The sequence below is a fragment of the Lepidochelys kempii genome, chromosome 6, assembly GCF_965140265.1.
Source record: "Lepidochelys kempii isolate rLepKem1 chromosome 6, rLepKem1.hap2, whole genome shotgun sequence".
Lineage (NCBI taxonomy): Eukaryota > Metazoa > Chordata > Testudines > Cheloniidae > Lepidochelys > Lepidochelys kempii.
The window spans coordinates 4,613,210-4,640,798 of record NC_133261.1 but is presented as its reverse complement, the minus strand read 5'-3'; the positions used below and the strand labels follow the sequence as shown (position 1 = coordinate 4,640,798).

The 27,589-nt window shown below is 53.0% G+C and overlaps 2 protein-coding genes across 11 annotated transcripts in view; one reads left to right on the top strand and one right to left on the bottom strand.

Moving 5' to 3' along the window:
• Positions 1 to 563: 563 nt before the first annotated feature.
• TRIM72 (tripartite motif containing 72) lies at positions 564 to 25,652 on the bottom strand. Of its 4 annotated transcripts, XM_073346620.1 has the most exons (10): positions 24,522 to 25,652; positions 16,951 to 17,018; positions 13,061 to 13,254; positions 11,093 to 11,304; positions 7,671 to 8,064; positions 7,094 to 7,189; positions 6,339 to 6,569; positions 4,441 to 4,463; positions 2,798 to 2,916; positions 564 to 2,007 (listed from the first exon to the last, which is right to left on the bottom strand). In XM_073346620.1, exons 5-10 carry the CDS (start codon positions 8,043 to 8,045, stop codon positions 1,436 to 1,438), a joined length of 1,416 nt encoding a protein of 471 aa, XP_073202721.1. In that variant the 5' UTR covers positions 8,046 to 8,064; positions 11,093 to 11,304; positions 13,061 to 13,254; positions 16,951 to 17,018; positions 24,522 to 25,652; the 3' UTR covers positions 564 to 1,435. The 4 variants fall into 4 exon arrangements, with proteins under 4 accessions (XP_073202721.1, XP_073202720.1, XP_073202719.1 ...); XM_073346619.1 differs by lacking the exon at positions 24,522 to 25,652 and having other exon boundaries at positions 11,093 to 11,323; positions 16,951 to 17,489; XM_073346618.1 differs by lacking the exon at positions 24,522 to 25,652 and having other exon boundaries at positions 16,951 to 17,489.
• LOC140912354 (uncharacterized) overlaps positions 16,914 to 27,589 on the top strand; it is a 121,957-nt gene continuing 111,281 nt past the window's right edge. For 4 of the 7 annotated variants that reach the window (XR_012159274.1, XR_012159273.1, XM_073346608.1 and 1 more), the window contains exon 1: positions 21,970 to 22,378. Coding sequence is in view for 5 of the 7 variants with exons in the window: in XM_073346608.1 (XP_073202709.1) it covers positions 22,087 to 22,378 (292 nt within the window). In the remaining 2 variants the exon portion in view is untranslated. Of the gene's footprint in view, positions 16,937 to 21,968; positions 22,379 to 27,589 lie in introns of those variants that run through there. The other 3 variants (XM_073346609.1, XM_073346611.1, XM_073346610.1) reach the window with 3 other exon arrangements.

Sequence of the window (27,589 nt, the reverse complement as noted above, 5' to 3'; positions counted from 1 at the left end):
CTGGCACTTCGGCAAATTCAAAAAATTGACCCCCATGCCCCATTCACACTTACACATCTCCCTGCTATCCTGGCCCAGACCCATGGCCCATCTAGGCCAGTATCCCACCCCTCCCTGCTTGGCTGTGGGTGATGATCCCTAATAATAATTTTCCCTCCGACCCTTTGTTGTTCAGTCTATAAGCTCTTCAGGGCAGGGACCGACTCTCACTGTGACTCTGTGCAACATCTGACCCACTGGGGGCCCTAATTTCGGTTGGGGTCTGTGCAGCACCAGGAACAACGGGGCCCTGATCTTGGTCGGGGTCTGTACAGCGCCAGGCACAACTGATCTTAGGCTGATCTTAGTTGCAACCTCCAACTGCTACCATAACAACCAATAATAATGAGATTCCTGTAATGCACTCACATGGGTGTGTGCCAGAAGAATAAATTCACTAATGCTGGTACAGTGCCCAGTAAATAAGGTGTCCGGGCCCTTATAAAGATGTAGCTGATCCCTCACAGATTGTTTGGGGGCCATATGGCAGATAGAAGCCCAGACACACACGTGCACACAGGAGGCAGAGGGGACACAACCATGTTTTATTGGAGACCGTATCTGGGTGGATGCGAACATGCTCAGATCCCAGCACTGCCTGTACAGATCCCGGAGGCTTGGAACCATGTCGGGTCACTGCCCGTCCCAGGGAGCTTGGAGCTGGGCCACATGGGCTCCGAATGTCTGGAGGAGCAGTGATGGCATGGGGTATGGCTGCGGCACTTCCAGCTACGTGGGCATGGCCAGGGAGTCTGTGGTAATGGACACATGCTTGGGCATGATTGAGATGCTTTTGGTAATGGAAGCATGAACCTCTGGTGATGGGGGGCCATGATAATGGGACTTCTGTTGATGGTAGCATGACAAGACATTGTTACAGAGCTTCTGGAGATGTAGCACGTGGTTAGCTGTGGTTACAGAGCGTCTGACAACATAGTTATAGTGACGTTGGCCATGGTTGAGGCACCTCCTGCTCTGGTGATGTCAGGCATAGCGAGGCGTGGCAGGGCATGGCTTCTCTGGGGTGTGGCCGGCCGTGGTTTCAGCACCGCCGACCAGGTGACATGGTTGGGAGTGCCTGTGGCTCACCTGGCGACATGGGCATGGTTGGGTGTGGCCGTGATGCTGTGGGGTGAGGTTATGGCACAGCTGGTGAAGTAGGGCCGGCTGGGCATGGTCATGGCTCTTCTGGTGATGTGGGGTGGGGTTGGGTGTGGTTGGGGCACCTCCTGCTCTGGCATCTTGGGTCAAGGTTGGGTATGGCTGTGGCACATCTGGAAGCATGGAGCATAGCTGGGCGTGGCTACAGCACCTTTGGCAACATGGTTACGGCACTCCCGGCTCCGTGGGGAGAGGCTAGGCGTGACTACAACACCTCCGGCTCTGCGGGGCGCTGTTAGGAGGCCTCCGGCTCCGGCGCGTAGATGACCAGCGGCTGGCTGTTCTTGCCCTTGTCGTGCCAGCAGACGTCGAAGAAGGGGTAGACGGTGGTGGTGAAGCGCGTGTGGAAGGCGAAGAGCTGCGCCAGGTTGTCCTCGTCGCTGGCGTCGTAGAACCCCAGCATCCCGTCCTCGAAGCTGAGATACAGCCCAATCCGGCTGGGCTTGGTCTCCACCCGCAGCAGCCGCGGCTCCTTGTGCTCCACGTGGGCCTCGTAGTTCTTGCCTTCCTTGCAGCCCACCAGCCAGAAGCCGCTGGAGGGCAGGGCCTGGAGCCGACCCTTTCGCCCCGTGTCAGCCGAGATGATGCCCAGCGCCCAGCGCGGCTTGTCACCCACTGTCACCTCCCAGTAGTGCTCGCCACCAGAGAAGCTCTGGCGGCTCACCACACAGTTGGACTTGTCGAAGCGGCCTGGGTCATCAGAGCTCACTGGCTGCTTGTGTTCCACGCACTCCACCCGCTTGCCGTCCTCCGACACCACCAGGTTGGGGTGGGCCGTGTCTGGGTCAAAGGTCAGGTTCTCCAGAGCTGTTGGGAGGGGAGAGGGAGAAAGGAATGGGGCACCACGTGGGATCCTGGAAAGTTGGCCCAAAATTCCACCCCTTGTCACCTCCCACCATCCCCATTTTTCCTAATTCTTCTTTCCCACACAGCACCCCAAGCATCCCCCTCAAGGGAGGCCAGAATCTCAGGTGGAGTCAGAGGGTGCCCGGCACACTGGGGCCTAGTGAATAGAGCACTGCACTGGGCCCTGGACTCCTGGGTTCTATTCCCGGCTCTGCCACAGGTCTGTTGAGCTGATCATGTCACTCAGGGTCTGTTTAGCACCTGGCACAACTGGTGATTGCTGTGCAGGGTAAATGAGAATCAAATATGTCCTTGGATATATACAGGGATCCCTCACCCGATGCTGAGATGCAGCTACCTCTGGGGTGGGGCACAGGGGTTTGTTTAGCAGCCATACTGCAATCCTGCACTGAAAGTGAAGGTAGAATTTAGAGAACAGAATAGAGTAACCATAGCTGGGATTTTGCCAGGACATTGTGGTTAACTCGCTGACTCTTGGAAAAATGCCAGGGACATTTAAAAACCATGAATGGCCAGAGCATTGGTACGAAGTCTCATTTGAAATGCAGCACAGCTCCCCCATGCACCGTGCTGGGGCCCTGGGGCCAGCCCTGACAGCCAGGGGAGAGCGCTCCCTACTGAGCCACCAACCTGCTCTCTGCAGCACAGCGCCCCCTAGAGCTGCACTGAGGCAGTGGGGCCAGCAATGACAGAGCACCCCCTACTGATCCATCTCGTGCAGATGCCCTACCTGGCATCAGTGAGCGGAACATCTTCCTCCACACCTGGAACTTGAAATCATCTGTGATGATTGGCAGCTGGATGTCCATCCGGGCAACCGGCGGGGACTCTCCCAGAATCTTCTGCAGCCTGCGGGGAAGGAAGAGCCAGTCAGGGGGACATGTGCTCAGGGACGGGAACCAGGAGGGATGAGCGGTCGGTGTATGGAGGTCAGAGTGGGAGGATAAGAAGCAATGGGGAGGTCAAGACTGTGTGACTCAGTTCTTGGATCCATTCATCTGGCAGGGAATGTTGTCTTCCCGAGACCTGGGTGTGTGAGGCTCGTGTGCAAGGGGAGGGGTGGGAGCAGACCTGGTTGGAGCACACAGTAAGAGAGGCACTCTGGATTTGTGCAATAGGAGAGGCAGGCTGGCCTCATGGTTAAGACACTGGCCTGGATCTCAGGACACTTGGGTTCAATTCCTAGTGCTGCCACAAACCCACTCATGCAAGTCACTGAATGGCTCTGGGCCTCAGTTTTCCCATCTGTAAATGGGGCTAATAATCCCTTCTTTGCCTAGCATGTGAGCTCACTGAGTGTCTGAGCAGCACCTGCCATAAGCAGGGCCCCCGATTTTGGTTGGCGGGGGGAGGGGGAAGTCTGTGCAGGACCTGACACAAAGGGGGCCTTGATCTTGGTTGGGGGGTTTGTGTAGCACCTGGCACAACGGCGCCCCCTGATGTTGGTTGGGGGGTCATACAGCTCCTGGCACAGTGGGGGCCTCCATCTCAAGTGAGGTCTGTGCACTGCCCGGCATAATGGGGCCCTGATGTTGGTTGGATTGTGGAAGTGTTACCCTAATGTGAGGCACTGTACGGAGGGGGAACGTGGGGCGGGAAGGAGTGTGCCAGAAATACTGACACTGCAGTATGAGGCAAGGGATGAGCTAGTGTGCAAAGGGAAGGCGGGGAAAAGGGTGAGTGTGCAAGAAGGCCTGAGTATGGCCAGGAGTGCGTGTGCAAGGGGAGAGGGGTGTGTGAGAAGAGTGAGCCAGAGCACAGGCGTGTGAGAGGAAGCCGGTGAGTGAGCAAGGCCTGGGGCAGAGGCTCCCAAGGAGACGGCTGTGGGCAAGTGTGTCTAGAATGCGGTTTCCAGTTCCAGGCATCCTGTTCAAGCACGATGAAGCCAGAGTGGACCAGGTGCAGCGACGGGCAATGGGGGCCTGCAGGGCCGACGGGAGGAGAGGAGACCGGATGCGCTTGGCTGGGTCAGCCTGGCGAAATGCTGGCTGAGGGGGTCTGATCGCTCCCTACTGACGCGTTGCGGGAGGGAGCAGAGCTCTAAGCGATGCTGGTGCCAGAGGATATGGGGACACACTGGGCAGGAAGCAAGGGAAGCTGGACAGGAGAAGAAGGTTTCTGGCCATCGGAGGAGGGAGGGTCTGGATCGGCCTCCCAGCAGCAGCTCAGGAACTGAGCTGGTTTGAGGATGGAGCTTGATCTGTTTCTGGCTGAGCTGACAAGGGGGTTTCAGAGAGGCTGCGAGAGCAGCGACTGGACTTGGTGACCCAGTAGGGCCCTTCCGGTCCAATGTCTCCAGCCCTGTGGGGCGGACTGGGGGGCGGGGTAGGGGGAGGAGCTGAAGGAGAGCAGCAGAGGAGTGGGAGCGCTCACCTGCTGGCCACCAGGCAGTATTTCTGTGGAGAGGAAGACGAGGGTGAAGATTAGCACCTGGCCCACAGTATCTCCCCATTCCCAACCCACGCACCCACCCCACTTCTAACCCAGCCCCCGTGAACCACAGAGGCGACGGCATCACGTTAAAAAGACAGACAGAGTCGGGGGTGGGTCTGACAGACACAGAGAGCTGTGGGTCAGAGAACTGCATGTGTGGGCGGGGGTCACCCCCAGACCCAGAGGAGCATGCGTGTGTTGGGGAGGGGAACAGACACAGGGACCTGGTGCGTATGTAAGGGGGACAGAGGCACAGGGATGTTTGGGGTCACAAAAGACAGACACAGGGATGTTGAGGTTGGGGGGTGGCAGACAGACACAGAGACGTTTGGAGGGGAAACAGACAGACAGACAAAGGGATGTTGCGGGGAGGGCAGGGTCACAGACAGACACAAGGAGTGTGGTGCAGAGCCCTGGACTCTAAGGGCTTGTCTACACTTAAAAGGCTGCGCCACCGTCGTGCTTGAGTGACGATGCTATCTACCCAAAGGGGAGGGCGTCTCCCATCAGCGTAGGCAATCCGCCTCCCCGAGAGGTGTAGCTGTCTCGGTGGGAGAAGCTCTCCCGTCAGCAGAGCGCTGTCTACACCAGGACTTTATGTGGTATAACTGCGTGGCTCAGGGTGTGGATTTTCCACACCGCTGAAGGACACAGTTACATCAGTATAAATTGCTAGTGTGGACCAAGCCTGAATTTTCCCAGGTAACAACAGTCCAGCGCAAAGGGGGATAGAAAATAGTTTAGAAAACACAAAAGACAGATTGCATTCAAATCTGCTGACCACCCCCCCCCCGCCCTGCTGGCCCACCAAGGGCGTGGTTCAGGTCACACCTGGTAATCAAGGGGAGAAAGGAACTGGAAATCAATGAACCAAAATTGGTGGCTTGGAAATTAGGCCTAACTGGAGGCCAGAATAATGAAGGGAGGTGCTGTTTCACCCACCGCTCCCATCTGGTGGGGTGGTGGTGTTGTCAAAACGGGATGGGTGGCCTAGAAGGAAGAACCAAGTTTCCCCATCATGGTTGCCACCTACATCATCTGCTGCAACCCAGGGGTCCACTGTATCACCATCCTGTCCTGATCCTGAGGGAGGTTCTGGCCAGACAGAGGGACCCAGATGACATTGTCACCTCTGCTGGCTAAATTCTGAACACCAGCTGGGATGTGAAACTAAGGTGCCAGGTGTCACCTCCCTTGTGGGGCTTTTTCCTTCTTCCACCTTAGTCAGGTGGTAACAGACAGACAGACACAGGGAGCGGGGTCACAGACAAATTGAGGGAGGGGTGGGATCACAGAGACAGAGACACAGGAGGTGGGGGGTAACAGACAGACACAGGAAGGCAGGGGTGGGGTCCCAGAGACAGGGGTCCCAGACTGACACAGGGGGCAGGGTTACAGACACAGGAGGTGGGGTCCCAGGCAGACAGACAAGCCTGGGGTGGGGGTCAATAGGAGGGTGGTGAAGCACTGGAATGGGTTACCTAGGGAGGTGGTGGAATCTTCTTCCTTTGAAGTTTTTAAGGTCAGGCTTGACAAAGCCCTGGCTGGGATGATTGAGTTGGGGATTGGTCCTGCTTTGAGCAAGGGGTTGGACTAGGTGACCTCCTGAGGTCCCTTCCAACCCTGATATTCTATGATTCTATGAGTCACAGACAGAGGAAGACAGGGGTGGGGTCACAGAGACAGCCAAAGACAGGGGTTAGGGGGTCACAGACTGACAGACACTGCAGATGGAGTCCCAGACAGAGGCAGGGGTTGGGGTCCCAGACAGACAGACGAATAAAGGGGCAGAGTCCCAGACAGACAGAAGCGGGGCGGAGAGGGGGGTCTCTCCTCACCCTCAGGAACTCGGTCTGGCTCTCCTCCTGCACCTCGCCCAGCACGGCCTCCATCTGCTTGAGCTGGTCTAGGTAGTGGCCCATGGTCTTGTGCTCATCCTGCAGCACAGCCGTGGCCTGCTTCTGCACCCGCTCTGCCTCCCGGCCCAGGGAGGCCTCCAGCACCTCTAGGTAGGTGCGTATCACCCCCAGCTGCTCCGACACCTGCTGCTTGAACCGCACCACCGTGTCCTGCAGCCGGGGAGGGATGGATGGTCACTGCCTTGTCACGCCCCCACTATTGCCCCAATTCCCCCTGGGGTCAGAGCCCCCCTGTAACTACCCCCAATAGCACCTCCCCTCCAGGATCTGCTCCCATCCCTGGGGTGGGAGTCCACCAGCAACCTCCTCCCCACATATGTCTTCATGAACATGGAGGATGCACAGATTGCTTTGTTTCTGTAGGGTCTCCTGACATTGCTAGATCTACACATGGTTTGTTGCTGTGAATTTCTCATGGACACTTGGGTTGCACACACTGCTTTGTTATTGTAGGGTCTCTAGTGAGGACTTAACTTTTGGGAGCAGCTTGTCTGAAAGGAGAAGAGAGTGTAACTCCCGGGTGCTGGCAGGTAGGCCAGTGGGATCCCTTTGAACTAACAATGCATTCACCCACTGTTTCAGACACATCACAGATCCCCTTCCACAGCACTCATCCGAATCTCCTGAACGTGTGTACACACACACACACCCCCAAAGGGCCCCTGCTGTCTCACCTCCACCTCTGCTATCTGTCTGTTCAGCAGAGTGATTGTTTTCTCCTTACGCACTTGCGCCTCCTGCAGCTGAATTTGCTGCTGGGGAAGTTGTTTCTGAAAGAGCAAGAGAAAAAGATGAATCGAGTGGTCTGATCCAGGGTGGCAGGGAGGGGGCGGGACACCGGGCTGGATGGGCCCATGAATCTGATCCATGGGGGGAGCAAAGGGGCAGGATACCGGGCTAGATGGGCCCATGGGTCTGATCCAGGGTGGCAGGGAGGGGGCGGGATACTGGGCTGGATGAGCCCATGAATCTGATCCATGGGGGGAGCAAAGGGGCAGGATACCGGGTTAGATGGGCCCACGGGTCTGATCCAGGGTGGCAGGGAGGGGGCGGGATACTGGGCTGGATGGGCCCATGAATCTGATCCATGGGGGGACCAAGGGGGCAGGATACCGGGCTAGATGGGCCCATGGGTCTGATCCATGGGGGGACCAAGGGGGCAGGATACCGGGCTAGATGGCCCATGGGTCTGATCCATGGGGGGAACAAGGGGGCAGGATACCGGGTTAGATGGGCCCATGGGTCTGTTACCTTCATCCTCTGGTGGGCCTCGGCGGCCGTGATGATGTTGTGTCCCTTGTGCTTGCCCAGCGAGGCGCACACCCCGCAGATGACCTGCTGGTCCTGCTCGCAGTAGACGCTCAGGGGGTCCATGTGCTCCTCGCAGTGGTCGTGGGGCACCTGCCGAAAGCACTGCACCAGGTGCTCCATCTGCTGGTTGATGCGCAGCTGCTCCACCTTGGTGGGGGCCTGGCAGGTGGGGCAGGCCGCAGCCCGGGACAGGCACTCCAGGCAGAAGGTGTGGCCGCACTCAGCCGTCACGGGGGCCTTGAACAGCTTCAGGCAGCTGGGGCAGCTCAGGTCCTGGTGCATGCCCTGCATCAGGAGCTGCTTGGAGTTTGACATGGCTGGGCGGTGGGGTGGGCTGGCAGAGAGGGGACAGAAGGTAACTCATGTATCCCATTCCCCTCCCCTGAGCCAGCCAGTCCTGGAGGCAAAGGGGGGAGGGATAGCTCAACGGTTTGAGCATTGGCCTGCTAAACCCAGGGTTGTGAGTTCAATCCTTGAGGGGGCCATTTGGGATCTGGGGCAAAAATTGGGGATTGGCCCTGCTTTGAGCAGGGGGTTGGACTAGATGACCTCCTGAGGTCCCTTCCCACCCTGGTATTTCTATGATTCAAAGCCCCCTAGAGGCACCAAGTCCCATTCCCTGCCCTCCCCCCTGCTTGGGATAAAGTAGTCATTTCCCTTCCCCCTGGGCTGCCTCCTCCTGTGTCTGGCCTATGCAGCCTGACCTACTGGAGGAATGTTAACCCTGCGTGGTATCTGCTGGGCCCATGGCTGCAGGGTGACCAAATACCTATAAATAGCTGGCTTGGAACGGATATCGCAATGGGAGCCGAGCTCTGGGGCCGGCAGATTCTCCAGCTGTGGATCACTGCCTCTCCCTGGGAGCCGTGTCTGATTGTGTTGCACAGCCCTGATTTTTTTGTCTTGATGCCGTTTTGCTACAGTGTATTCCACGGCACCCAGGCATGGCAGTGAATTGCACGGGATTTACGGCTTTGCAGCTGTGTGCTGTGTGGCCGCGAGTGTGCATGGCATTCTGTTCCCTCTGCTGCAGTGTGCCGTGCGTGGCCGGGCATTGCCCTGTCGTCTCATTAAGCACAAACTATTTACCGCAGGGAATTCCACGTGCATTGATTGGCACTGCATTGCATGGTGTTTTGGTGCAGTGAGGTGCATTGTGTTGCAGTCATTGCCCTGTTGTGATGGAGTGCAGGTAGGACAAGAAGTAGTTGGCTTAAGCTGCAGCACGTGTGTGGAGGGGGGTTACATATGGGCAGTTCTCTGGCCTGTGTTATCCAGGGGTTCAGACTCGATGGTCCCGTATGGAGTCTATGAATCTCATGCTTTGCTGTTGCTATGATGGGGAGCAGCCTGCAGGGCTGAGCCCTCCCCAGACCGTGCTGCGTGCCAATGTCAGGACCACATCTGAGGACCAGTACAGGCCATTTCCCGAGTGGGATGAGGGGGTTAGGCCAGCCTGGCTTTCCGCATGTCCTGCCCCACAGGCCCACATTGCGGCTGGGAACAAGGGGCTAGAGAGGCACTGGGAGGGGGTGAAGTAGAAGGGAGGGAATAGACTGATCCCCAATGGGTAGAGATGGGCGAGACCCATTCCGGAGGGGCCTGACACGCAGCAAAGGGGGCCTGGATGGCTTCTCCATGCATTGGACACGGCGGGGGCGGAGGGGAAGGGAGTGAGACAGACGCACAAACAGAAGAGAAGAGATACTAACACACACACAGAGAGAGAGAGACACTGAGGAACATTTTTAGCCTCTGCCCAGAGAGATTTGGGTTAAATAACCAGCCCCCTCCCCAGCCAGCTCCCTTCTCTGGCCTGCCCCCCTCTTTCCCTGCCACATGCTCTTCCCGCATACAAGCTGTCCCTCTGCTACCATCCGGGCTCAATGTCAGCACCATGGGGTTAAAACGACGGGCAGGAGAGAGAAGAAAAAAAGACGAGACAGGGAGACAGACTCAAGGCAGACGGACAGATGGATGCAGACAGAGGTCTCACTCTGAGTATTTCTGATCCCTGCCCAGAGCTAAGTAACTCCAGCTTGCGCCAGCTAAACCCCGGTGCTCTCCTAGAGGGCAGCGGCTGAGCCCACGTCCCCGTCAGATCCTCTGGCCTTGCCCACGCAGCCTGCCCCGTTCTACACCGTTTAGAAAGACAATGCCTCCCTTCAAGTTTTCCCAACCACCCTCTAAGCCTGGACCCTGGCACCCTGGTCGCATTAGGCTGCATCCAGCCCAAGGGGCACTGAAATATACCCACAGCCACCGCTCCGGGTGGGAGAGAAAGAAAGCAGCATCTTACTGAGATCGGAGGAGACGGATTGGGGAGCAGGGTCTGGCTGGAGGGCGATGAGGTGCAGAGATCGGATGGGCACCGAGGAGCAGCTGACTGCTGGGATGGGCTCAGCTGCAACGCGACTGCCCCACAGCCCCTCCCCACCTCTATATATAGATCAATAACCGGCTGCTGTTCTGGGAAGCACAGGACACTGGCCAGTTTTTGTCTGCAGAGCAGGAGGGGGAGGGAAGGGTGACAGGTGACTGGCTCAGGCAGCTGTTGGCATGGCTCTCATTCCCCAGCACAGTCTCTCTGCTAAGGGCGAGCACCCTGCACTGCCCGTCCGGATGCCTGGGTCCCATTCTGCATCCCGGTCTTCCCCTGCACCCCAGGGCCTGGGTGTGCTAAACTGTCATCCAGGATGCCTGGATCCCATTCTCCATTCCATTCCCTTCCCCCTGGGAACCAGGGGCTATGGGGGAGCACCCTGCACTGCTGTTTCAGACACCTGGGGACCCTCATGCCTTCTGGCTCTGGGGGCATGGATCAACTGTGATTTGGGGTGGGGCGGATCTAGCAGTCCAGCTCAGTCCAGCCAGCTGCCACGATCGGATTTCCCAACCAAGATATTGCAGAGAGTCATGGCAGCTGCTGACCGTGCCTGGTGTGTGAGCTTTGGTGGACACCCTGAGATCAGCGCAGGAGTGGTGGGGGTGAATGGAGCTGTCTGTACTTGGGTGTAAGGTTGCTTACTTTCTAATTTCTGAAAGCCGGACACTACAGCAGGAGTGCTGGAACATCCCCCTGCCCCACCTGTTCCCCTGAGGCCCCGCGCCCTGCCTGCCCAGCCTCTCTCCCAGGCCCTGCCCCTTGCTCCACCTCTTCCCCCAAAGGACAGTGCAACTGAGGCCAGGGGGAAGCAGGAGCTTTGAATGCGTCTCCATGACTAAGTGAGGTCTTGGGGAGGAATTGATAGTGCAGCCTGGCGAGGACGGAAGGATCAGAACTGGAGTCCTGAGCTCCCTGTAATGACCCTGGATGCAGCCCCTCTGACAGCCTGCATCTATCTCCCCTAAAACTCTTTCACCTGGTTTTTGTGGCTGTCCTCCAGCGCCTGGTAGAGCCACCCTGCAGTCCCTGTTCCAGCTCAGGACGAGTTCACACAGCTTCCGCATCGTCTCTGGATTTGTACTCCCAGATTTAACGTTTGAGTATTGCTAGTCATCTAGAGTGCCGCCGTATAATTTATTCAGAACACTGCCTGCTGCAGTCACCCGCTGGCTCAGCTGTTCTTAGTGCCTGTGAACAAAATGCATATCTGAGGAGAAGAGAGAGAATGAACTGGGGTTTTTTAACATGTTTGCTAATATAAAATCTTCCCTAATGAGTTTCACCACAGCACCTTGCAGTCTGGATATTGAGAGATTGCTCATCCAGTGTCAAAATGCAGCCACCTCTGGGGTGAGGTATGGCAGCAGTACTGTACAACATGTGGACTAGAGAAGACATTAATAGCGATTTCACCATCTGATTTCTTTGCTTCTGAGAGGAGAAACTGGCCTGTGTGACAGAAGAACTGGATTTAAAAACTGGCGTCTCAGACAGAGCCCCCAGTTTTAAGAGAAAAGGAAGTGTCAAAGCTGCTGAACTGGGAGAATTCACTCCACACTGAGGTGTCCTAAAGATGTTAATGGAGCCTGTTCCCACCCTGTGATCTGCTCCTGAGAAAATCCATGATCAAGAGAGAGCAAGGAAGATCTTATAATGAGGCTCGGAAGGATTAGATTTTCATTCAATAAAAGTGGATTTCATTGCACACATACAAACTGACAAAAACCTGTTTCCATTGATGATAATAGAAATTTACAGGCAGGGAAAGTAAGAAAATGCTGCTTGAGAACGTATTAGGGTCCGAATCCAGTGATTCAGACTTCTGAATGGGCCTGGTCTCAAATGGACTAGCAAATGAACAGTAAAAAACAGGGATGTCAGACTATTTACTTTGTATCTTTTGATGTGTGATATTGACAATTTGTGTTTTAACACTCTGAAAAGCTTTCCCTTTTCAAATCTCAGCGTCTCTTGTCACTAAATAATTGTCCAACCCCTCCCCCGTAATTTCATGCAACTGAAGGACAAGGACAAGGAGTAATGGTCTCAAGTTGCAGTGGGGGAGGTTTAGGTTGGATATTAGGAAAAACTTTTTCACTAGGAGGGTGGTGAAACACTGGAATGCGTTGCCTAGGGAGGTGGTGGAATCTCCTTCCTTACAAGTTTTTAAGGTCAGGCTTGACAAAGCCCTGGCTGGGATGATTTAATTGCTTAATTGTCCTGCTTTTGAGCAGGGGGTTGGACTAGATGACCTCCTGAGGTCCCTTCCAACCCTGATATTCTATGATTCTATGAAAATTTAAGTCAGTAAAAACCTAAAAAAGTTTAAAAGAAAACCGATATCTGTTGAAATGATAAAAGAAATAAAAACTGGATTCTGCCAAGCCTATTCATAACACACTGGGTAATGTGTGTCTGTGCTCTCCTGCCCTCTGCTGGTAGGAATCAGAGCTGCTCAAATGTGTACCATAGACTCTGTACACTTTACAGCTAGTTGGGGGAGGGGGGGCTTTACTCCGGGGGTTCAGGGCCTGGGTTTTGGTAGCAGGAGGATGTGAGCTCTATCCCTGTGGGCATTGTACAGTTTCAAGCAGAAGGCTAGCAGGGATGTTGTGGTTGGCCACAGCTTTATGGCAATAATCTTGAGTTCCAAGCTCTTAGAGGATATTTCCAATCTTGCTCCTCTCCTCTCCCACCTAATTGCCAGACCCCTCACATGGTTCCTGCCTCATGACAGGTGCTGGCTCGGGGCTGCCTGCACAAACATCTCCCTTCGCCGGGCTGAGTCTGCTCTGACATCATCATCATCATCGTGACAAATCCCAAAGGGACGCAGCCTCCCCACGGATCGAGCGCCATCTGGATCAGCCATGCAGGATACCAGAACCACCCTTTTGCAAGGTTTCATTGGTCATTTTCACCTCAGTGGCACAGAAACCCTTACCTGGTCTGATGACAACCTCCCAGATCAGCTTCCCATCGTTTTTCTCCATCAGGCTGAGCTCCAGCTCCTCCTAGACATCCTTGGTGTGGGTTTCTTGGCCGGCCAAGGAGCTTCTGCATGTGTATTCAGACATGGTAGTTCCCACAGGGAAAACAGAGACCATATGAGGAAGGACCCCTCCTGAGCAAGCAGGGCTGGGTAAGGGGGTAAGGCATGTTAGTCAGAGCTAATAGGGGATGTTTGGGTCCCGCAAAGATTCTCCAGCCAGCCCCCATCTATGTGAATATATTGAAATGTTCGTCCTCCATCACTTCCTCCTCCTCCAGTACTAGAAGTATTATTTATTGTTTGCATTACCAACCACCTCCTGGGAAGGCACGGCCAGGGCAACACACAGACCCCTTTGCCCCTCCTCCCCCAGGTCCCCCTTCCCAGAGCGGCGCGGGGGCAGGGCAGGCAGGCAGGCAGGGAGCCTGCCCTGCCCCTGGTGCATGCCGGGACGGAGCCGCTCTAGGTAAATGCTGGGGGGGGGCCTACGGGGAGCTGACGGGCCACAGAAAATAACCCCGCAGGCCGCGTGTTTGAGACCTCTGGGTTAAAGCCTGCTTATTGCTTTGCCCCACCCAGAGGGTCAGAGTCCAGACTGTTGATTGCTGTTTGCCCAAGCCAGGCTGTCTGGACCAATGACTGCTTGCTGTTCTTTCCGATGATTGCAATCAGCTGTGAAGAGACAGCAAGGCCTCCCTCTGAGCCTGAGAGGGAAAGGACCATTACAAGCACCCATTAACCCTTAACCAGGGGGCAGGGCTACTCAGGGAGAACAGGGGTTTAAGAAACCAGCTCTTAAGCGACCAGAGGAGCTAGCAAATACAGAGCTTTGCAAGGGAGTTTAGAGAACCAAATGCATCTGATTAACATTCTCTAAACTTAGGCCAATAAACTCTCCCACCCCCCAAAAACCCACACAAAACAAAAGCAAAAAAAGCGGCAGGAGTAAAAAGCATGCAGGCAGAAGTCTAGCAGCGGAGTGGGGGCTATGCAGTTTATTGTACTGAATGCAGCATATGCCTTGTAGGCAGATGGCATGTGTGTTCAGGGAGCTGATGGCCTTCAGGCTCTTGAGACCAGAGTGGCTGAATTGGAGGAGCTAAGGGCAACAGAGAGGTGCGTAGATGAGACTTTGTGGGACACAATAGAACGGTCCCACCCCCAAGTCTGACAGCTTCTGTGCTGTTGAGGAGGATGAAAGTCTTGGGGAAAGAGAACATCAAACTGGAGCGGAGGGAAATGATCCCACAGTTGAGACCCTCCTTCACATGATGTCAGGGTATCCTCTTGCACTAAGAGGGGAGGGAATCCCAGTTATGAGGAAGAGACAGGTAATAGTAATGGGGGATTGGATTGTAAGCAGTGTCAGGATGAGCTCCACCCTGACATCTGGTGGTGAGGTGTGGCAAGTTGTGGAAAAGAACTTCAGGGGCCGATCTCATTTGCATAGGCACACCCACCACGCCTAGAATGAGACCATAGCTGCCCAAATGGTCACTTTGGCTGCTGTGGGATCCCCAGTGTCTCTGTTATTGGGGCAGGAAGAATAAATTGTTATTACCCTGATTATGGGAACTGTGCTTGGAACTGTACGTGGCCTTTTGTTACGATGGAGGGATTCACCATCATCTAAGTAGCACTCGCTAGGCAAGGGTCATGGGTTCCAAAACTGTGTGAATGGAGAGAGGCTGGGGACAAGTATTAATACTTGGTGGCATGGGCCCCTTGGTGAGGGCCTTACATGCTAATTGCACTTCCTCCTCTCTCCACTGTGGAATATCAGAGCTAATTTTGATTTCATTAGAAGTCTAGTTATAGGCTGCTGAGCTCACTTTGGGCTGACAGTGCACCAGCACTGGGGCTCCCCTATTATAAGCTGAATTCACCTAAGTGCTGAAATCACTGAGTGTTGTGTTAAGTAGTGGGGGAGCCTGAAGATATATTGTGGAGCAGTTTGCGGGATGGCTGGCGAAGCAGTTCGACACGGCGCAGTGTGTGGATGGCAGGAGCTGCTTGTGGGCCGTGGAGCTGAGCGAAGGAGTTCGTGGGGCGGCTGGCGGAGCGGAGCGCAGCTGAGCGAAGGAGTTCGTGGGGCGGCTGGCGGAGCGGAGCGCAGCTGAGCGAAGGAGTTCGTGGGGCGGCTGGTGGAGCGGAGTGCAGCTGCGCGAAGGAGTTTTGTGGGGCGGCTGGCGGAGCGGAGTGCAGCTGCGCGAAGGAGTTTTGTGGGGCGGCTGGCGGAGCGGAGCGCCGCTATGGAGCGGTCAGCTTCAGATCACGTAAGGTGCCTCTTACCCCCGTCCCATTTCCACCCAGGTTGGGAGGTAAAGCTCCGCCGATAAACTTTCAAACTCTGGGGCTGCCCTGACCAGGGACAGAGACTTTTGGGGCATTGGACTTTTGGGGTTGCTGGACTCAAGAACCAAAGGGAAAAGGGCATGCCCCAATTTGCCTGGGGTGGGGTTGTTTTTGCTCATGGGTTGTGTTATGAATCCTGTTGGTGGTGTTTCCCCAACATAATGCCACATTGTTTCTCTCTGTTATTAAAAGACTTTTGCTACACTCAGACTATGTGCTTGCGAGAGGGGAAGTATTGCCTCTTGGAGGCGCCCAGCGGGGGTGGTATATATTTGTCCCAGGTCACTGGGTGGGGGCTCGAGCCGGTTTGCATTGTGTTATTGGAATGGAACCCCTAGATATTGAACCCGGCCCTTGTTGCTGCCAACTCTGACGGGCAGAAGGGTTACAGGATCATTAGAAATATAGATTTCTGGGTTTGTGATGATTGGGACAACTGCATGGTGAATTACCGGTGGGTGTGAAGGTTGCAGCTCTCTTAAGACATCTAGACAGTCTTTTGTGCAGTGCTGGGGAAGAGCTGGTGGTCATGGTACATGTAGGTTCCAGTGGCTTAGGGAATGGTAGGAGAGAAATTCTGGAGGCCAAATTTAGGCTGCTAGTGTTAGGGGCAAATTCCTAAAGCTATGTTTGTAAGGCTATTAGTATTATGATTTATTATGTTTGCATGGAACCCATTTTGTTATCTAAAATGGAGGACTTGGTCATGTGATCAGGAGGGCAGTTGGAGTGTTTTCATAGAATCATAGAATATCAGGGTTGGAAGGGACCCCAGAAGGTCATCTAGTCCAACCCCCTGCTCGAAGCAGGATCAATTCCCAGTTAAATCATCCCAGCCAGGGCTTTGTCAAGCCTGACCTTAAAAACCTCTAAGGAAGGAGATTCTACCACCTCCCTAGGTAACGCATTCCAGTGTTTCACCACCCTCTTAGTGAAAAAGTTTTTCCTAATATCCAATCTAAACCTCCCCTACTGCAACTTGAGACCATTACTCCTCGTTCTGTCATCTGCTACCATTGAGAACAGTCTAGAGCCATCCTCTTTGGAACCCCCTTTCAGGTAGTTGAAAGCAGCTATCAAATCCCCCCTCGTTCTTCTCTTCTGCAGGCTAAACAATCCCAGCTCCCTCAGCCTCTCCTCATAACTCATGTGTTCTAGACCCCTAATCATTTTTGTTGCCCTTCGCTGGACTCTCTCCAATTTATCCACATCCTTCTTGAAGTCCAATGGTCAGTAGTGGCCCAAGCAGTAAACAAGTTCCAGTTTTCACTGGATTTTCCCATGGATTCTGTGGAACACCCTGCTGTCCTCTCGTCAGCCTGCCGCCCTGTCATCTGGAGCCAGTGAGAAGGACAAGTCATCGAGGGGTCTCCTCTGAGTCCCTCTCCTGAGGCTCTGTACGAGCCAAAGGATCGAGGTCCTGAGTGACCATCAGAAGGGTTTCAGAGTAGCAGCCATCAGAAGGGTGACATTGTATGTTTACTTACCTTGTGTGCTCCATGGGGGTCTAGTTTGGGTCTTGGCTTCAGGCCACAGATGTTCTGAGTTACTGTACCTATAGAGAGAATAAGTTTCTGTTATTGTTTTATGCATTTTTCCGGTTCCTATCTAGGTACCTCAGTTTCCCCCAAATAAACCCAATTTCTTTGGTTTCTATACACCTGATTCCACTTGCCTCATCCCAGCAGAGGGAGGGGAAGGGAGGTTACATCAGGAGGACTAGCTTGGCTGCCAACCAGGTGATCGATACTGGAGCTCGCAGTAAAGGACTGTGGACCTATATTTTAGTGGGGGGTTCCCTGCAGCCTTTCTCTATTTTATTCCTTGACCTAACACTAGGTAAGAGATTGAAGTCCAGGACCTCCAAGGTAGCGTTCTCGGAGATGCTCCCAGTCCCACGCGCAGGGCCGGTTAGACGGGCAGAGCCACGTGGTCTCAATGCCAGGATGAGACGATGGTGTAGGGAGGAGGGGTTTAGGTTTAACACCTTCCTTCTTCACTTTTTCCACACCAGTCATGATTTTACAGCCCCCAGGCCAGCCCCTGATTGGACAATCCAGCCTCCCGTTATGCAAATAAGCCCCCCCATCTTCTGAGGCTAACGAGGGCCCAGGTGACCCCGTGGGGCGAGGGACCTCAGAATGTCCCTGAGGTGACAGTTAAACTGACACAACGGACTCACCCCGGGGAGCTGAGCTGGGCGGGGTGGGGGGTTGAGAGGAGCCAGGAAGGGATTTTTTTGGGGGGGGGACCCCCAGGGGAGTGGCAGTTCTAAAGGGTCCAGGAGGAGGGTCAGCTGAGAAGGGCAATGGGGACGGTGGAGGGATTCAAGCACAAGATTGGTGGGGTGGGTTATTTGGTTGGGGGGCACAGGGGGACAGTTCAGGGGGGCTGAGGGGCAGGACTCCAGGGGAGTGAGGGGCTGGAGGGGGCAGTTTGGGAGGTCTGAGAGGCAGTTTGGGGGCAATTTAGAGGCAGCTCAGGGGGGCTGAGGGGCAAGATTCCAGAGGGGAGTGAGGGGCTGGAGGGGGCAATGGGGGGGGGATTGAGGGGCAGGAGGGGAGCAGAGTGTGTTTGAGAGGCTCATGTGGGGGAGTCAGGAGAGGCCAGGAGATGGGAGGGGGCAGAGTTTGAGGATCACTGAGGAGATTTGGGGGGGGGGGTCACAGTTCAGGGGGTTGGTGGGGGAGGGGCAGTTCTGGGTGTCTCTCCCCCCAGGTGGGGCTGTGGGACACAAAGAGGCATCACTAACCAGCAGGGACTTTCCCGGCTGCTGGGAGGCTTCCCAGCCCCAAATCCTGGGGGCGGGAATGGACACAGGGGTTGGACATTTTCCTCTCTCCCCTGAGATGGAGATGGGGCCTTTCCCTGGCCGGGCTGGGCTCCTTGGGGCTCCAGCGGGGCTCCAGCAGGGCCCAGCTCAAGCCTTTCCCAGGCCCCCGGCCCTGGGGGCTGCCACTGCCCCCTGCAGCCTGTCCCATCAGCCCAGCAGGGCCCCTCTGCCTCGGGTGTGTGAGGGGGGACTCTCATAACGGGGCTGTTTACTCTGCAGCCTCAGCCCCTGCTGAGTCCCTGCCCCAGGGGAGCTGCTGCCCCACACCCCTCAGGCCGAGCTGCGGGGGGAGCCCTGAGCAGCCGGCGAGAGGGAGCCGGCTGAGACCGTAGGCGAGATGGAGCTCCCAGGTGAGATGCAGGCGGGGCATGAGTGCGGGAGGGAGGGAGGAATTAATGGATACCTAGGAAGAGACAATCAGCTTGCACAAAAATCGATAGAAGCGGTACTAGGAAAAGGCACTTGTATTCTGGGGAAAGAGTTTCCAGATAGGGAGTTACACAAGTATTGCCAAAGGGGGGTGAATTCACACCTTGCCTTATGCTGGTATAACTTCCCATAAATATATATATATATATAAGCCCTTAGAGAGGTGTGTCTGCCTGGCACAAAATATTGAAACATGGAGGCAGGTATCTTGGCATCTTTCTCAGTGCTGGTCCCCCTAGATCCAGAGAAGGCGCTGGCATTGGGAAGGGCCCCACAGCCCTTTACTTCCTGTGCTTTCACAGGCAGAGCATCAGGGAGGAACAGGCGTTTCCTGGTGGGGGCTGTAGGGGAGCCAGGTGCACATTGCATAGCTGACCTGGGTGGATGCTGGGGCCTTGGGGGTATCTGGTCTCTCAAGCCCTTCTTCTCAGCATGTATCACACACAGGGGGCGCTGTGTGCCGGGGCAGTGCGTGTGGCGGCACTGCGGCCCCTACAGTTGTCATTGTATTTAAAAGCCCCGTGTAGGTCACTATCCGGCACTCTGAGCTGCCCTGTGTATATGGCCAGGGCCTATTGACCTGGGCAAGGGAAGATCAAGCAGTCGGCACAGATTAGGCCCTTATGGGGTAAATGGCCAGTTTATTCCTCCCCCCGCAGGCTAAGAAGCTCTGGGCTGATGGGACAAAGGGGGAAATGAGGAACAAGCAGCCACCAAAGGGCCAGTTCCTTCCCTTGGGGAAATTGCAGCCATGGGGGGAGGGCGGAGAATGGGGAAGTGACATCAGTCCCGTTTCCACCCTGTGTCCCAGTCACACAGAATGCTCAAGGGATAGGTAATAAGACTGAAAATATCATCTTGCCTCTATATAAATCCATGGGACGCCCGTATCTTGAATACTGCGTGCAGATGTGGTCGCCCCATCTCAAAAAATGTATTGGAATTGGAAACGGTTCAGAAAAGGGAAACAAAAATTATTAGGGGTCTGGAATGGCTGCCATATGAGGATAGATTAATAAGACTGGGACTTTTTAGTTTGGAAAAAAGACGACTAAGGGGGGATATGATAGAGGTCTATAAAATCATGACTGCTGTGGAGACAGTAAATAAGGAAGTGTTATTTACTCCTTCTCATAACATAAGAACTGGGCAGCAGGTTTAAAACAAAAAAAGGAAGTATTTTTTCCACACAACGCACAGTCAACCTGTGGAACTCCTTGTGAAAGCCAAGACTATAACAGGGTTCAAAAAAGAACTAGATAAATTCATGGAGGATAGGTCCATCAATGGCTATTAGCCAGGATGGACAGGGATTGTGTCCCTAGCCTCTTTTTGCCAGAAGCTGGGAATGGATGACAGGGGATGGGTCACTTAATGATTACTTGTTCTGTTCATTCCCTCTGGGGCATCTGATATTAGCCACTGTTGGAAGATGGGATACTGGGCTAGATGGACCTTTGGTGTGACCCAGTATGGCTATTCCCAGAGCTGGAATGACTGGGGATTAATAGGGATAACAGCTTTTCTAGTGCCCCCTTCCCCAAAGCTGAGGGAGGGAGGGATTCCAGCTCTGTGAACAACAGATGGGCAGGGGTATTGGAAGTTGAAATCCCTGTTGGAACAGAGTTAAGGATGTAATGTGGTCTGTGCTGTATGGTGTCAGGGTTGGTGGTGAAGTGTGTCTCATGGTACAGGAGTCTGTTAGATGCCATGGCTTTTCATGTCCTTGATTTGGAGGTTTTGTGTTAGGCCTGGTACATCATCAGCTAGCTTAACTGATACGCAACATAGTGCTTTTCTGTATGACTGTGTGTGTGTGTTGTGTCTGTAGATGGGTAACATAAAGAGCACCAATATGCAGTATAGTTCATAAATGTGCAGATTCAAGCAGGTGCACTGCAAAAAGATTCCTGTTTGCAGCTCAACATGCCCTAAAATATCTACCAAAACCTCCAGCTTCCTCCTGACAACTTTTGCAGTGCTGCTGTGTGTGTCAATACCAAACTGGAGGCAGTGGGAGCAGGATATGATTGAATTAAATATTACAATATGTAACCTGAGGGGTGTTGTTCCGACCGGGTTAGTTGTTTTCATATTTATTAACAGTAAAAACCTCTATTTTTGAAATTCCCCTGAGGCTGCTGCAGAATCCCCAGTCCCCTGTACCAGACAGCCTCAGAAACCATGGTGCCTTGCTAGAGAATTTAGGCTGAGCTCGCTGAGGAGAACACGTGGCCGTGATCGGAATCAACACATTGGGAAGAGAGCAGATTGACAAAAGAAGTAACTCTGCCACGTTTGCTCCTGGAGGAAAAGGGCAGTTTTAGGGGATTTTTTAGTGCATTAAATACAAAAACAAAGAATCCAGTCAGTACAGATTTTTCCACTGACCCCTGCCTTATTCAACATACTGGCTGCACAATGGGGTGCTCTGACATAGATCCCAAGGGTCAGATTTTGCCCTTCCAAGGGGCACAGCCCAGAAGTCACAGTCCTTGGGGTGATAGGGCAATGACGGCTTAAACAAATTTTGCACCCTCCCAATTCTGGGCTGCCCAGGGGCTGAAACAGCTTATGGCATAATTTAGGTCCATGGAGCTGCTCTAAGTTATGGCCTCCCCAGCCTTGATTCCAGCATGACCCCTACTCAGCTTTTATGAATTTACTATATTCTCCCCTGGCCAGCTAAGGGGTTTATGGTCCCCAGACACTCGTAGGGTGACCAGATGTCCTGATATTAACAGGACCGCCCTGATATTAGGGGCTTTGTCTTATGCACTCAACTATCTCCCCCCCCTTGCCCCAAAAATCAGGTGTCCCAATTTTTCACACCTGCTATCTGGTCACCCTATACACTGGTGGCAGCATATAGGGGCCCACAGAAACCTTCTCCAGCACTTAAGTCCTTCCTTAATATACAGTCTAGGGCCCAGACTCTCAAAGGTATTTAGGCACCTAACTCTCATTGAAATCAGTAGGAACTAGGCACTTAAATGCCTTTGTGAATCTCCTACCTTACCAAGTGCCATTCGAGAAGATGCCATGTTAAACAGGCCCATGGATTTTAATATTTGGGTGTCTCAGATTAATGGGAATAACGACTCAGATCCCGACATTAAACACAGAGTTCGCAAACACATTCTCGGGCCACATAGAGCAATAACCAGGAAGTGCAGGAGGCAGGATAGGGCAGGGTGAAGGGAGTGTACTGTTACTGTGCACGGAAGCTGGATTCTCAAGCCCTTCCTGCTTCTCTGACGAGCAAGCGCTTCCTGCTCCCTGTCCTATGTGCAGCAGCAGTTTTCTGACTCTGTCTCTGCTGTTCTTGGCAGTTTGATGTGCCTTTGTCTGAGGTGGTAGCATGGCGAGGAAAGCCCTGGAAGAGCTGGAAAAGGCACAGCTGCAGAGTGTCAAGGGCAAATGGAGTGGAATCCAGCGGCAGGCGGGATATTACAAGCCCACCGACCAGAGCAGACGAGAGAAAGCAGATGCCAGCGCCCCCACTGACCTGAAGATCAGCTCCTACGGGAAGGACTATGGAGCAGAGGTGCTGAGAATCGAGGCACAGGGACCCACGTCGGAGATACTCATTCCCACACCGACAGCTGGTACGGAAGGAGCCAGAGAGAGAATAGCTCCCAGCAGGGTCAGAGGTACTGGAACAATTTGTATAGTGGGGGTACTGAGAGCCACTGAACCAAACTGTAAACCCTGGATAGAATGGAAGCCACAAGCCATGGGGTGTAGCAGCACCTCCAGCACCCTTAGTTCCAGCACCTATGAGCAGGGTCCCTGCAGCCTCCCTGCTTTCTGTTACACCCATCCACCTAGCTTGAGAAATAGATTCTTAGATATTAAGGTCAGAAGGGACCATTATGATCATCTAGTCTGACCTCCTGCACAATGCAGGCCACAGAATCTCACCCACCCACTCCTGCGATAAACCTCTCACCTATGTCTGATCTATTGAAGTCCTCAAATCGTGGTTTAAAGACTTCAAGGTGCAGAGAATCCTCCAGCAAGTGACCCGTGCCCCATGCTGCAGAGGAAGGCGAAAAATCTCCAGGGCCTCTTCCAATCTGCCCTGGAGGAAAATTCCTTCCTGACCCCAAATATGGCAATCAGCTGAACCCTGAGCATATGGGCAATATTCACCAGCCAGATACCCAGGAAAGAATTCTCTGTAGCAACTCAGATCCCACCCCATCTAACATCCCATCACAGGCCATTGGGCCTATTTACCGTAAATATTTAAAGATCAATTAATTGCCAAAATCATATTATCCCATCATACCATCTCCTCCATAAATTTATCAAGTTTAATCTTAAAGCCAGATAGATCTTTTGCCCCCACTGCTTCCCTTGGAAGGCTATTCCAAAACTTTACTCCTCTGATGGTTAGAAATCTTCATCTAATTTCAAGTCTAAACTTCCCGATGACCAGTTTATATCCATTTGTTCTTGTGTCCACACTGGTGCTGAGCTTAAATAATTCCTCTCCCTCTCCGGTATTTATCCCTCTGATATATTTATAGAAAGTATCATATCTCCCTCAACCTTCTTTTGGTTAGGCTGAACAAGCCAAGCTTGAGTCTCCTTTCATAAGACAGGTTTTCCACTCCTCAGGTCATCCTAGTAACCCTTCTCTGTACCTGTTCCAGTTTGAATTAATCCTTCTTAAACATGGGAGACCAGAACTGCACACAGTATTCCAGGTGAGGTCTCACCAGTGCCTTGTATAATGGTACTAAAACCTAGAAGTCTATTTCCTTCCCTACTCAGATGAAGTCCATCCTGAGAGAACTGTCCTCTGTCCATGAATGCCCCCCAGTGGCCATACATCCCAAAGCCCTCCTTATAGCACCACTGCCTGAGCCATCTGTTGATAGTCATAATCTTGTCACACCTTTGTTGCCCTTCTCTAGGAACAGGCAGAACCCCACTAAAGATCACCTGAGCCTCGATTTCCTTAAGCGTCTTCCCCAGCCTAGCATAGTCTCCCTTGATATGTTCCAGCGAGAATCTAGCCGTATCATTTGTTCCCACATGAAGGATAATTAGGGGATTCTTTCCTGCTCCCTTTAGGATCCTTTTCAACCTCAGGTCTACATCCCGTATCTTAGCACCTGGCAGACAGCACACCCTTCTATTTTCTGGATCAGCTCTGGTTACAGGCCTGTCTATTCTTCTCAGTAAAGAGTCCCCGATCATGTAGACCTGCCTTTTCCTGGTGACCATGCTATTCTCCAGTCTATCCCCTGTTCCCTCTGGCTGCAAGTTCTTTCTATTCCTATTCTCTCTTGTAATGCTCTTCAACCCATCCTGTATCCTCCTGGGACTCATATTTAGTGTAGCTTCCATTGACTCTTCCCCTTTTCCTATAGGACTAGTTGCTCTTCTCTTCTTCCTCGCCCTGCCACCCTCAGTGATCACCTGCTGAGCCCCTTCTTCATTTTCCAACTCTGCAAACCTATTCTTGAGCTCTTTTTCTCCTTCACTAGCCCGTCTGTTCCTCTGCCTGGTTCTCTTAGTCACATGCTTCCACTGTCCACTTTTCCTCACCCAACAGTCTCCCCTCAGAATTCTTCAGTCCTGCTTCTATCTGCAAGTCTGAGCTTTTCCCTTCAGCTGCCTCATGTCTTTGCTCCATAATCCACTCGAACCCCCTTCTAAACTCAACCAGATTTTCCACCTGCATCTCCAATCCTCGGATCTTTTCCTCCATCAGCTCTATCAGACGGCATTTGATGCAGACAAAACTCTTACCAGGTAGCCCCTCGAGGATCATATACATACCGCAGCTTCCACATCCAGTCATCTTCATTGTGTCTTCCACTACATGGGTCACTCCCTCTGCTGCCTCTGTATCTGTCATAGCCTTCCCACCTAAATCCTGTTAATCTGGGAAACACAAACCACCGCAAAACACCACCACTCACAGCAAAAACAAACCCCACACAAGTACCACAATACGAACTCCCCTTTCAAACTCCCACTGAAACGCCCCTGTTTACAGCTCTGTTTGCTGGCTCCTGTGCCGGTGCAGCTGTCTGAATGAAAGGTTTCAGAGTAACAGCCGTATTAGTCTGTATTTGCAAAAAGAAAAGGAGTACGACCTTTCCCCTCTACTGGGAAGCGTTAGAAGTGCTTGGAGTTGGCAGCAGGGAGCCAGGAGATTACATCTGGGGGAAACCTGATTTCACACATTCTAGTAAATATCACAGAAGATGAGAGATTGGCCCAAATGAGATTCTGTGAGTGAATCTAAATCCTGACATCCCATCTCAGTTATTCCTCAGTCCTTACTTAGGCAAAGCTCACAGTGAGGTCACTAAGTAACAGCTGAATAAACCTCTCTGGCCTGGACCCCATGTGTTTAAAATACTTCCTCATCCACCCACCCCTGCTGAGGAGACAGCTTTCACATTAATTTTCTCTGCTTCCCTCGGATCCTCCCATGGAGCCCAGTTTACCTGCTGCTGATTTGCTCTTGTTTAAGAGCTTGTGACAGCTCCCCTCTGTAGAGCCAGGTTCCCTCTCCCTTCTATAGGGAACTACTGATTTATTTTAATAACATTTTGCAGAGCACGAACAGTGAAGCGACAATGCCAGAGCACAGTGCACTAGGGACTCCCTCCTTGCCACCAATCCACCCTCCCTCAGGTCTGGATTAATCACAGTAAAAACCAAAGGAGGAAAGAGAATGGATTCTGGATCCCAGAGCAAGGGGGAGGGTCCCCCTGGGCAGGTTACCTTGGAATTTGTTTACATGCAAACTTGCAGGAGTTTAACTAAACTGATTTATTTAAACCACTTGGCTGCCCCACTTCCCAGACAGCAGTTCTAAGGCTCTGTCTACACAGTCCATGGCAGTGCTTTAATGTGGGCTGTGTAGTTGGGATCTATCACTGGGAAAGAGCTCTCCCGGTGGTATAAAAATCCCCACCACCGTGAGGATAGCTCTCCCAGCGATCGAGCGCTGTCTATACTGCCACTTTGCAGCACTGAAGCTTTTATCGCTCAGGGGGATATTTTTTCACACCCCTGAGCGACAAACATTTCAGCGCTGAAAGTGGCTGTGAAGACGTACCCTAAGAAACCATAACCCGATGAGCCTGTGTTACGCTGGGTGTTTTGTGTTGATCGGTGCAGATGATGAATGAGGGGTGTGCGCTATGGTGAGGGAGGGGCTGTGTGTTTGGGGTTATTTTGCATGCTGGTTGTGTTGCTGTGTGAGAGGTGGTGTTGTTTTGTGTCTGGGGTTTGTGCTGGGGAATCTGTGCTGCGATTGCTCTGTGGAGTTTATGTTGATCTGAGCATGTGTTGAATGAGAAGGGGTGTGTGTATGGCGCTGGGCTTTGGGTGGGCTACAGTTCTCTTCATTGCCGTTCTCCAGTGCCTTAAAAAATCCCAACTCCCATAGAAAAGCAGCTTGAGACCCAGAATTAAGTCTTTAAGGATTTTCAGCAAGGATTGCACTGGGTTAACTTCCCCACCTTGAAATCCCCAAATATCCCAAAAGGAATGAATTTAAGTACCCCCTTTATAAAATCTTTATGATAAAGAAACATAAATAATAAAACAAATAATAACTTAGTTTTTATAACATAACATGGCTATTTGATAATCCACATACATTATCTTCACAGTTATACATAAACATAAATAAAGAAAACAAATTAAATCGAAACAGGCCAGTGCTCACAGAAACACAGCGAGGAGAAACTCCGAGTTCCCAAAACTTAGGTTGAGTTCACCTGAGCCTTAGGCTAAGTCTACACTGCAGAGTTCAAGGGCTCCCACAGCAGTGCTTTGATGTGTGAGAGTGGTCCCAGGCAAGCACTGGGAGAGAGCTCTCCCAGCGCTCCTGGTAATCCACCTCCACGAGGGGAATAGCTCAGACCACTGGGAGTGCGGCTCCCAGCACTCTGAGCCTGTCCACGCTGGCGCTTTACAGTGCTCAGGGGGGTGATCTTTCACACCTCTGAGCCTGCAAGCTAGAGCCCTATAAAATGTAAGTGCAGACAAGCCCTTAGATCACCAAATGTATACAATCTGCTGAGTCAAAAACATCTTCCCTCCATCTGCTTGTAGCAATCTTCTCCTGGAATCCATGCAGCCTCTTCCTCTTCTGAAATCACTGTTAGCCAGTCAGCAAACTGCAACTTATGTGTGCAGACCAGGCCTAGATACTTACAAAGCACAAGCCACTTGTAAGGTGGTTGAGGGTCTCTCCCCGTCCATCAGGGTGGGCTACAATCCCTCCGGGAGCAACTCAGTTCAGGGGGAAATTAGTAAGCGGTTAATGGCTCTGGCCTGTAGCCAAGCTGAGCAACACAGCAGTTCAGGGGAAATCAGCTCTCTGGTGGGAGCAACAGCCAAACCCGTCTGGAATCCTAGCTCAGGCGGGCGCCAGACAAATGCAGGCCTCCTGGCCTAAAGATGTGGAAGCGGCCAACCCTAGGGGTGGGGTGACCGGGGCAGGGGGACACATGCCCGCCCACTCCACTGTGTCCCAGCACAGGGATCTAACAGTGGCGGAGCTGTCCGCCACTGGGTCAGTGGGGAATTCTGGCCACAACATGCTGGCCAGCCTGTAGACAGTAACAAAGCTGAACCCTATTCGGCTTCCCTGGGCTTCTTCCTACACTCCCAGTCAGGGGGTACCTGGGTTCCAGGGTCATCGTTCATTTCGCTGGGGTTCATCTCATAGATGGCAAGTGGCAGCTCCTCAGGTCCCCAGTGCCTGGCAGTTGCAATGGTCTCTCTAGGTCTCTGGCGCTGTGGCAGTCTCCGTCAGCTCCAAACTCCAGCAGTGGGGAAGAGACGTCCTGCTCTTCTGTTAGCTCTCCTCCAACTGAGCT

Bases quoted from the DNA above. Each gene is read 5' to 3' on its own strand.
- TRIM72 (XM_073346620.1), bottom strand. From the start codon at position 8,045: ATGTCAAACTCCAAGCAGCTCCTGATGCAGGGCATGCACCAGGACCTG. The intron at 4,464-6,338 runs GTGAGGAGAGAC...TCCTCTCCACAG, and splicing joins GCCAGACCGAGTTCCTGAGG to AAATACTGCCTGGTGGCCAG. The intron at 2,917-4,440 runs GTGAGCGCTCCC...CCTTCCCCGCAG, and splicing joins TACTGCCTGGTGGCCAGCAG to GCTGCAGAAGATTCTGGGAG.